At 42.9% G+C, this 10809-nt stretch overlaps 1 protein-coding gene across 1 annotated transcript; it reads left to right on the forward strand.

Annotated features, from left to right (window-relative positions):
• Positions 1-4113: 4113 nt before the first annotated feature.
• On the forward strand, positions 4114-5369 carry LOC120789268. The gene is made up of 2 exons (XM_040125881.1): positions 4114-4604; positions 4718-5369. Exons 1-2 carry the CDS (start codon positions 4131-4133, stop codon positions 4973-4975), a joined length of 732 nt encoding a protein of 243 aa, XP_039981815.1. The 5' UTR covers positions 4114-4130; the 3' UTR covers positions 4976-5369.
• Positions 5370-10809: the final 5440 nt, after the last annotated feature.

Raw genomic sequence — 10809 nt, forward strand, 5'->3', positions numbered from 1 at the left:
TGTCTATGCCTCTGAGGTACATTCACTCTTTCTGTCCCTGTCCCATGCACAGAGGCAATGCAGCCAAGTTACTATGCATAGTTACAAGATTTATTAATATCTCCGCTCTTACATCACAGGTTGGAGGGAAGCGACTGGTACATTCGGGCACTTTCGAGCAAGATACTTGTCATATTCAATGATGGCAACAACAATAATAACAAAGCCTGGCTGTCTTAAGTTTACTTGATAGGAGGTTCAAGAATTGTTAGGAAAGTAGTATTCCTATTGGGACACAACATGCCATTAACGAATGTTGACCAGGCCACATTCACTGGGTTTGAGGGATACATCTGAGGGGCATTTCGAACAGATGCTAGTTTGTTGTAGTTGTCAACGGCCAAATACAGGGTCCAGGAAATGCAAGTTCGTTTTGAAGCCACACCGTTAAGGAATCAGTGCTGTTACTTTTAAACCTTGTGCAGCTGTGCAGAAAAAAAAAAAAGGTTGGTGACCCCACATACAAAATGTAATAATTACAGTAATATACCAGTATATCATTAACATATTGTATTGTAAGTCATCAGTTGTTAATCTGCTTGTCCTCAAGACAAAGCCAAGACAAGTGGGCCTGAAATTTTGGTGGTAAACGGCATTAGATGCAGCTACAGCGCTATGCCGTCATGCATACCCCACTGACGCCACGTGTGAACCACTGGGTCAGGTTCCAAGAAATTGGCCACCCCTGGGCATGCTTGACATTTTTTTCTTACCATGTCGCAAGGCGTACAGAGGCAGGCTGGAGGTCAAAGTGACCAAGAGTCTAAACACTTGTAGTTCTGTCACGCAACACTCTTATCCACACGTGCTGCATAGGTAGGCTTACATGCCTGTGAATTTTGGTCAAGAATGCGAAAGGAGATGGCTGCAAATATCTGACCTTTGTGAGGGCAGAAAGTGTCCAACATAACAAGTCATTTAAGCAGTTGAGACAAGTGAAAAACTCAAATTCAGTGGGTCAAAAAGGTTTTGTTTACTCCAATTCAACCTCAGGTGTCATTGCCACTAGTGTAGTAGTACGTTTATTCCTGTGTTGTTTGAAGAGGTTCAAACAAGGACTGAAAAAAAGTGATAAAAGTGAGATTTCAAAACCATATTTGTCCTTCAGAAATACATAGAGAAGACGCTGAAAGCAGGATTTTGTTTTGCACTTTAAAAAGTATGTCAACCACTACCAACCCTTTTTTTCTCTCTTCCATGTGTTTCTCTTCATAGGTCTTCAAGGTCATCGATCCTATCGTCCCTCACGGCTAACCCTACGGTGACCACTGACAGAAAAGTGGATCAAGAGAAGGGGGAAATTGCCATTTTAAAAGGCCTCTGGGTATTGAGCTGCCTGCGTCATGGCTGCCATTGATCTGGAGCGTGGGCTGGAGCACAGCGGCCGGGTCTGGGGGCAAGAGAGGCCAGAGCTGATGGACAACTTCGACTCTGAGATGCAGGAGTGGGAGGACCAGCTACAGGACATCCAGAGGAAAATCGAAGAGGTAAAGATGAAAACATGATCCCAAGCTGCCATTTGCTATAAAATCTCTGACAACACACATTCTATTGGACTGATGACACATTAAACACAGTAGCTGGGGCTATTCAGTGTAAACTTATTTTGGAATAGTGGAGAGTTTGGGACAGTGAAAGGGAATTTCACTTTAAAAAATAGTTTTAAGCTTCCCTCTGATACACCACACTCGGTGTTATAAATCACACGTTTTTCTTTCTCCTCTTACTGATCTCTACTGAAAAGTACTACATGTACTGATGTAAAAGTATAGGTGTAAAATTCAGTAGCCTGAGTTCATGGTTAATTATATTCTCCATCTTCAACTGTGTAATTAAATTATTCAGGTCCTTACCAAAAAGATAAAGAAAATCAGCTGCATAAAATCACTAAGATTTATTTAGGAATTTGGCTTAACAATGATCCTCAAACATGACACTGTTTTGTCTCACAGTTGAAACTGGAGTGTGTCAACATGCTAATGGTTTTGTTTGCAGGTTATGAAGTGAATCTGTAGTGTCTAGAGTGCATATTAGTTTGTGTAATATCTGTGTATGTGCATTGCACGTGTGTGTGTGTGCGTGTGTGTGTGTGTTTATGTGTGTGTGTGTGTGTGTGTGTGTGTGTGTGTGTGTGTGTGTGTGTGTGTGTGTGTGTGTGTGTTTGTTTGTGTGCTTGCGCTTGTGCTCGATAATAAACTGCTGGCAGCACATGGACTGATTCAACCTTGTGGCCCTGTTGGAGCAATGATATAGACAAATGTTAACAAGCTAATTAAACTGTGATATGCTGACAGACATGCTGAACACACACACACACACAATTTCTCTCTTGCTCACACACACAGACACAGTCTGAAAGTCGATACTAAAGGAAGTGTTAAAGGTTGTGATGGGAAACAGATGCTTGTGCAAAGTGGAATAACGTGCTAATAATAAATATAGGTTAGGTTGTGCAATGCTTTTGTGTTAATTATAAGACTTGTTTGCTTTGTAAACACAGTTCCTGCTGTTTAGCTGGGGTTTGTGTATAGTTAAGTACAACACACGCATGAAGAAGTAAGGCTTATTGGGAACAATACTGGTTGTATTGTTCCTAATAAGCTATACTTGTTCATGGAAACCAGCAGGAACTTGCTAACCTTTTCTCCTGTTTTAATTTTCCAGTTGTACAACGAAGTTCAGGCCCGCAGAGGGGCAAACGACATCACTACTGACCATCAGAAAAATGGCAGCCAGTTGGGGTGTGGCCTGGGGCACCGTGGCAATGGCCTTTTTGCGCCCGGCCATCACAGCAAGACTCAACCTAGAGCTATAACTGTGCCTCATCACTACAGTAACGGCTGTAACTATAACCCCAACGGGTACAGCTACCCTGTGAGTCAACAGAGTGGCTACGGTTACTGCCACACCAACGGCATCTCAGAGATTGGAGATTTATTGCAAGATTATTTGGGACAGGGGAACCAAATGAGCCGAAAGAACAATGGAGCTCGCCACGTGGTAAGTAGAGGCAAAGGAAATTCCTATCATTTCCCACCCTTATGCCTCCTTCTGTTGGCATTTGCACATCTAGGGAAACCAGATAGGTGGACATGATATGAGTCGAAGCTGGGGTTCGGTCAGGAACATATAGATTACAGTAAGATGGTTCCTTCAAGTCTGCTTACACAGACAAGTTACCAAATAGGAGTTAGTTTTACATACTTCAATCCAACTCTTGCACTTTCCTAATTCCTTACAGAGCAGTTGAGAAGAAAGTCAAGACATTAAACTGTTTCTTGGTCCACATGAAACGCCACATGCATGGGCAACATTAAAGAACAGTAGATCAGAATAGTTTTAACTGTGTTATATTGAGCGATGATCAGTTGAATTTCAGTTTTGGTTAAAAGGGAACCTCGCCAGTGATCCTGAAGTAGCACGCTCTAATTAAAGCTGTCAAATATAGTACACAGTGGTTTAATCAGTTTTCCCATCTCTCTTAGCACTTCAGTGACACAATCAAAGTGAGTCAGGACGTCCCTGCATACCAGGGTGAGATCAGAGGAAGATCTGGAAATGACAGGTAAGAAGTTTCTTACTTTAGCCACATTCATGAACATTTTATGAAATTACACATCAAGCTTATTTTGTGTTTCTGATTCGTTTTGTTTTGATGTTTATCCAGGCTTGGTCAAGAGCAGTTTCAGGGCAGTTTTGAGGAGACTGAAAACAGGAAGAACCACGTGTCTCACATGAAGAGCTTCCCCTGCAGAGAGAGTTCCCCCAACAAAGAAAACAGAGGTGCCAAGCCCCCTCTTGGACAAAGGGATGCTCCTGCTGTGCAACCACGCTCCCAGCTCCCAATTACAATCACTGAATCTCCCACTCTGGACAGGAAGTCCTTCAATCCATGCGTCCTGGGAGATAGAAAGTGCAGCAGCCCCTCTGTTCTCAGGAAGTTTGGAGCCATGCTGCAGGAAAACGAGGGCAAAATGCTCACTGAATCAGGGGTGGTGACCCACCAGGGACTGGCCCCGGAGCCAAAGTGCTTCACCCCTGGCTGTCAGCGCAGAGCTCTAGGAGCTGCTGCAGTCGCCGGCAGGACACCCATGCGTGCGCCTACTCAGAAATGCCAGGCAGACTCTGACTTGCTGACAGCAGAGATAGAGCACGGCCAAGAATGGGGGTTAGTATCAGACTCTGGTAGACAGAATTACAAGGATCAGAGAGGAGGCTACAGCGGTTCTAAAGGGTCTCATGCCAGTCCACAGCAGTCCCAGAGGAGATCACAGGTGATGGGGAGCCCAAAGATTAGACCCAGGGCGAACAGTGGGGCAGACAGAGATGGAGGAAGGAAGCCTGCACCCCAACATTCGGAGCCCAAAATGGACTACAGGGTGTTAAGTAATTCTCCTGGAGCTCAGAGGATTCAGAGGGGTGGGTTAACAGGACAGGAGTTGCCAGGTTGTGGCCGAGTGAGGGATGAAGGACTTATTGAGCTGCTGGACATGCTGGACATCCAACACGATTACAGCTCCAGTCCCAGAACAGGACACACAATTTACAGACAGGAGCCACAGCAGGTAGGTTCTTTTCTGCTTCATCGTTTTGATTAAGTCCAACTTTAGGAGCTTCATTTTTAAATTTTATAAAAGCGACTAATGAAGCATATAAATTCTGACATGTTTCTGTCCAGGTAAACCAAGCTGAGTTGTCCCCAGTTAAACCTAAGAGGAGCTTCTCTCGTCCCGCGCGACCAGCCAACCAGCGACCTCCCTCCAGATGGGCCAGCTGCACCCCGACTGCCAGGATCACCGTCCCATCAGGCCCAATGTACCGTCCCCCAAGCCCTCTTACTCGCCCCCCAAGCCCCATGATCAGAGCCCAAAGTCCAGCCCTGAAGCACCGGCCTCTCATCTCCTACTCTCTTCAGACTGAGACTGTCATAATGTGATACTTTCTCTACTTCCCTTTCAATAAAGCTTGATCCCTTCCCAGGGAAACCCCTCCTGTGGTTCCCACCGAACACCCTCTCTCTTTGTAAATACTAAGGACATCTGATAAAGTGCTTTAAGAGAGTTGCTGCGAAGTGCTTCGTTTCATCTTGATGCCACGTTCAAGATAAAAAACATCCAAAACATCCTCCAGTGTTGCTGTGGCTTTTTGCTTCTTCTGTGCCCAACATTTGCCAACCCATCAACATATAGCTTTTTGCAGTTCCCCCCTTTCCCACTTTCCTCTTTTTTTTAAATTTGAATTTCAGGCCTTTTCTGTATAAAGAGATTTAGCATGCAGCCCTAGTTAGAGGGTGCGTGCTCGTGTGTTTAATCCTCACGGTTGCCATGTTGAATCAAATTCAACCTGGCCACCAGTGGGAGTGGATTATGTTGCAACTGTGCTCCCAGCAGCAACCTGCTAACTGTCCTCAACTGTGTGTTTTACTGTATCATATTGTCAAAGTAATATATTTAAGATGTTCAAATAACAGCCGTGACAGATGACTATGATATGCCTTTAATGTATTTTTCCTTGTTAATAAATATGACAGTGCTTTGACATAAAGACTCTGTCTCTCTCTCTCTCTCTCTCTCTCTATTGCAGAATTGCATTGTCTTGTCCCATTAATGATGGTTCATATTTCAGGGTGTTGATTCACTGCATGTCATACCAGCGGCTCTCTGCACGCCAGTGCAGTGGCAGCTCAAGTAGTGTTAGTTGCCGTTGCAAATGAGCTAACTGTCCACCATGCGCAACATATCAGCTGGTTCAAACATACCTCAGCAACTGCATGATAAAATGTGTGACAACCTAGAGATTGTCCTAAGAACACATGGATTTTCAGAGCTCATACATTATGTAGATTTAATTTTATTTAAAAAAAATGTTTTTGTCACATTTAATATGCCTTGAAGTGCATTAACACTGCACAGTGTTGGTTCAGGAGCAGTTATGTTGCCCATCGTTAGCAGGATATCCAGTGTGCAGCACAGACAGAGTGATTGTGCACCATGAGGGATCACTTTTCATGCTCTGTGTTTCTCGCCTCTTAAGACTGCACCAACAACATCTGGCTTCCCCAACACCTTCTCCGTGGAAGGTTAGAAAACACGTTCGCATACTCTCAATTTCATACATGCAAAAAATTCAGTTATACCAGAATACATAGCTTGCAGCTATGTACGCACATGTGCGTGCTCTGCCACACACACACACACACACGCACACATACACTCTCTCCTGGTACAGGTAGCTTAAGTGTGAAATGTCATGTAAAGGCTGGGTGGTTGTACAGAAGTCCCTTTTGCCCATGATGCTTCAGCCCTGTCACCCAACCTGTCGGTGCTATGTTGCACCTCAAACAGAAATAACAGGCGTGACGTGTGTTTTGGTGCCAGAAATCTTAGCCTGCTGTCTTAGGGGGTATAAATAAAGAGTGGGAGGGGGGCGTAGGGTCCTCTCTCTGTCTCTCTAGTTCTGTTTCTTTTATCTTCCTTGTGGCTATTTCTGACTCCAAATCAAATATCAAATATGTAATATTAAATGAAAGTTTTCAAATTTGAGATTTAATTTGCCCCCTCAAGGTTAGACCTTTGTCTTCCCATCACCTCTCTCCATTAGTCAGTATCTTTTCAACCTTTTATTTTTTTGTCGAAGCTTCAATATTTCAATTTTATTCCTGTTATTGCTGATTCCGAGGCAGTTCTTTTCCAGTATTTGCTACCCCGTTTAAGCCTCTTTCTCTCTCCTTCTGCCTCCTCCTGTTTCCACTCTCAGTTTGTGTGTGTGTGAATGAGAGCCAATCTTACAGGTTGGCAACTTCTTGGGCTGCATAAAGGTATTTTAACAAGGCGTCCTGTTAGCCATCACTCCTCTGTCCTCAACAGGCCCCTCTAACTGTTCAACGGGAGATCCACAGTGTAAAGTATAAAAAAGATACATTCTTTGGTGTGCGAGCCCCCCTTCCTCCCCCAGCGTGTCAGAGCTTGGCACAGCATGTCCTCCACTGGACAGGCTATTCATGAGAGCAGCGACAGACAGATGACAGAGAGAGAAAGAAAAGGAGCACAAGCACAGACAGCTGAACTGTAGCCATGGCTCCTCTTACGTCAGCAGGGCAAGTTATCACACCAACTCCAACCCCGGAGGAGGAAACACCGGTCAAAAAATAGTTTCGCATCACAGCACGGAAGACTTCTAGGAGTGTTTCTACTGAGTTTCACAACTTCTATTTTTTACTTTTGTGTGCCAGTTCTTTGATCAATTCTTCTGCATTAATATGCACACACATCCTCCATCAAGATGTACCATCATCTGTGCATACTGCTTTAGCCTTATTTATGACATCTTGGTACAAGCAGCATCTGCTCTCATGGTTTTGGTTGTGATAAGGGTTCTAATCTGCTCTTTTGAGTGAGTTACTATAGAGTGTGCACAAGGGTGTGTGTATGCATGTGCACATCAGTGTGCTGCCTTCCTCGGACTGGCCCCGACAGACCCATGTGCATTTGTTTCCCATGAAGTCAGCAAAGACTTGAACCAGTAAGAGTGATGTTCAAAATTTAAATCTAACCTCCCCTCTATTAAGACAAAAACAACTTATTACAGAAGAGAGTCATTGTTATGGTTTTTAGTTACACCTGTGCTTTCCTTACAGTGAAAAGACAAAATGTCTGCTGTGAAAACCATCCTTTTACATTTTTACCCACTATTTGGTTGAAATGATGTGCATTGCTTCAATACTAAGCAACATGAATTAACATTTAACATAAGTCTGTTGTCAAACTGTGGATAAAATGTTCAAAATTAGCTTTCAGTTTTTTTAAATTTTTTGTAAATACTTTTTTGAGGTGATCTGACTGATCTGTTACATCAGTTAGGTTTGGATTGAATTTGATGTTCTCAGTCCAAATCTAGACTGAATGAAGACCACTGCTGACACAATAAAAGCAAATTCTTGGAGATAACAAAATTTGAGAATTATGTTTGAGAATTATATTCAAGAAAATACCAAGTCTTTTTTTTCGCCAGATAAAGATATGTGTAGTTCTACTGCAATTTTTCAAAAATAAACGTAATATTTATCTTAGCTTTTGATATAAAATCACAAAAGCCTTCATGTATTTACTGTTGTGACAAAATGGCATTGGAGGGGGATGATGCTTTATGTGTTTTTCGCATGAAAACAGATTTGTTTAAGTACGTTATGTGACGTTTTTTAATTCTTTGATGAGATACAAGTATTACCTCATCAATGTTAAATAGAATAACTTTTTCAATCTTATGTATGATATTTTTGCATTTGGATATGGGCCTTAGCTGGGTTTATTTAGCTCTGACAATTGAAAGTACACTGATAGAGACAGACTGTCTGCCCTAGTTGCTAGGCAGCCTCTATTCATGAGGACAAGCTGGATATACTGTATCTTCTATACATGCGTGATTATGAGTTTTACATCTATCTGAATGAGCCTCTGGTGGCTGACATAATGTCTTCTTGGCTGGCTGAGGCACGTGTGAATCTCAAACTCCTTCCTGCTTCTTCTCGCTCAGACACGCCTGTCCCCTGTCCCGTGCCCTCTGCCTCATGTGCTGCATGTCTGCCCTGACAAGCCCCTCATTCATTGGAGCTGGGCTTGGGGGTCCACAATGAAATCCTCAGCATGTGTCAGTTGCTACTGCGACAGACTCAAAATAGATGGTTAACAGCCACTTGTATGAGTGTGTGTGTGTGCATGTCTCACAAAAATGTGAATAGAAGAGTGACAGGACCACCCTGTTCAAGGCGTAAAACATACAACCTGAAACTGAGATGTTTTACAACTGTTTTACAGGGTTCTCCAGTCCATCTCTTTGCATTATATAGTACATTTTCTCTTGTTAAAACCAAAGATGTTTGCAAGACTCAAACAACATGCATTTTAGAGTACTTTCACGTTCTACAGTGTTTGCATTTTTCGTCATCTTTAAAAGGATGGCCCCCCCTCGGCATCCACCTGCACAGGACATTTGAGAGCATGGTTTCATAAACAAGCGGGGAAAATGGACACCTGTCTTGCAGTCTTGTCATGATCTTTTGGTGTTGAATGGAATTTAGAGGCTTAGGACATGACTTTGATGCAGACCAAGAACAATTTAAAGCACTTCAGACACCACATCAATTGAGTGCTGCCTTTTTGTATCTCACAGATTTAAGATATGAAATTACACCTGAGATATGCAAGATATTAAATAAGATTTAAGAAGGTTAGCCTCCTATCAAATTCACATAGTTTCAGTAGTTGCTGAGCCTACTCCTTTTAAATACGTGTATCAATAACATGCACAACATGGATTTCTAAGCTGTTCTTCAACTCCTGAGAGTGTTGAAGGCTTAAATTATCAATTCCGGGGTCAGCCCTGTTAGACCATAGGTGTACTTTCAAACCCAACCACTCTACACTTCTGTTTTTCACCCACTTTATTAAGTACAAAACGTCCCATCTATTGGACTGGAAGTAGTGTCACGATTCAACTCGCTCAATCTTTGTCCAGCTGTCCGAACTGTCAGTGTGTCTGCGTCCATCCATTGAAACGGCCATCTCAAATGCCGGATGATGAGTGTAAGCAGTACAAGAGATGGAACCATCAAGGACAGCCGGGAGGACCTGAAAGGATTCTTAAGAATTTCAGTCCTCTCCATTAAAATAGAATGGGGCCCAAATATCTCCCCTTTGAAAAACAACCCCTGAGGCTCGCCTTTCAAAACAAGAGAGAGGTGCTCTCGTGGGATTAGCTGGTGTTGCCCGGCAGAGGTGACTATAGTGGTCTATATATCGTGTGATGAATGACCAATTTTGATTTGGATTCAGTGGAGCAGTCACCTGGGAGTGACTACGACCTACTGTTTGGCCTTTGGCCCACACACACACAGCTCAGAGGAATAAAGTGCATTCAACAACAAGACTAAAAGAGTCTAGATGCTTACATCAGCATGCTAACATGTTCACAGTGACAATGCCAACATACTGAAGTTTATCAGGTATTGTTTACCGTGTTCACTATCTTAGTGTTGTGTGTTAGCATGCTAACATTTGTTGATTAGCATCGAACGTAACGAAGCACAGCTGATGCCAAACATCAAACCAAAGTATTGGACAAATTCAAATTTTGACCTGGGATCACCAAAGTTATTGCAATTCATTCTGGGTGCCCTGAATGCCTGTACCAAATTTCATTGCTATCCATTAGCTGTTGAACCATTTCAGTCTGGACCAAAGATGTGAACCAGGAGATTGATTAACACTGACATTCATTGAACCATGCCGCTTGTGTGGCTAAAATGTCAGACATATACTTCAGAGTAGCCATGGACCATATTATACACCCACACGCACTTGCATTTGTATTTGAAGCACGGACACGCATCTATCTGTATTTTATGCTCTGTCATTGTCTGGACAAGAATGAGGCAGGCCAGATATAAAAGATGCAAGATAAAAGGTAAATTGAAGATAGGGTCACTGGGTTGCTTTCACTGTGGCAGACTAGGGGAACAACACACACACATTTCTTGATTGTCTTCACTCCACTGACAGAGACTGACAGGCTGGAATAAGATCCTAAGCCAAGAGAGACACATCTCGCCCTTCTAATATGTAGAAACTCCTCAGGAGCATGTAGGCGGCTAACAAATGTTCTGAAGAATTTAGTGTTGATGTTACTGATCCAGGGGTTACGATATGCGTGATAATGTTATTGGAATTACTGAATTACGGAATTACTGAAGCCCACTTATCATTAAAGAAGTCC

Source organism: Xiphias gladius, chromosome 4 (assembly GCF_016859285.1).
Source record: "Xiphias gladius isolate SHS-SW01 ecotype Sanya breed wild chromosome 4, ASM1685928v1, whole genome shotgun sequence".
In the NCBI taxonomy this organism is placed as follows: Eukaryota; Metazoa; Chordata; class Actinopteri; order Istiophoriformes; family Xiphiidae; genus Xiphias; species Xiphias gladius.

Coding starts and splice junctions, on each gene's coding strand:
- LOC120789268 (XM_040125881.1), top strand. CDS start 4,131: ATGCGTGCGCCTACTCAGAAATGCCAGGCAGACTCTGACTTGCTGACA. Junction 4,605..4,717: donor ACAGACAGGAGCCACAGCAG/GTAGGTTCTTTT, acceptor GTTTCTGTCCAG/GTAAACCAAGCTGAGTTGTC.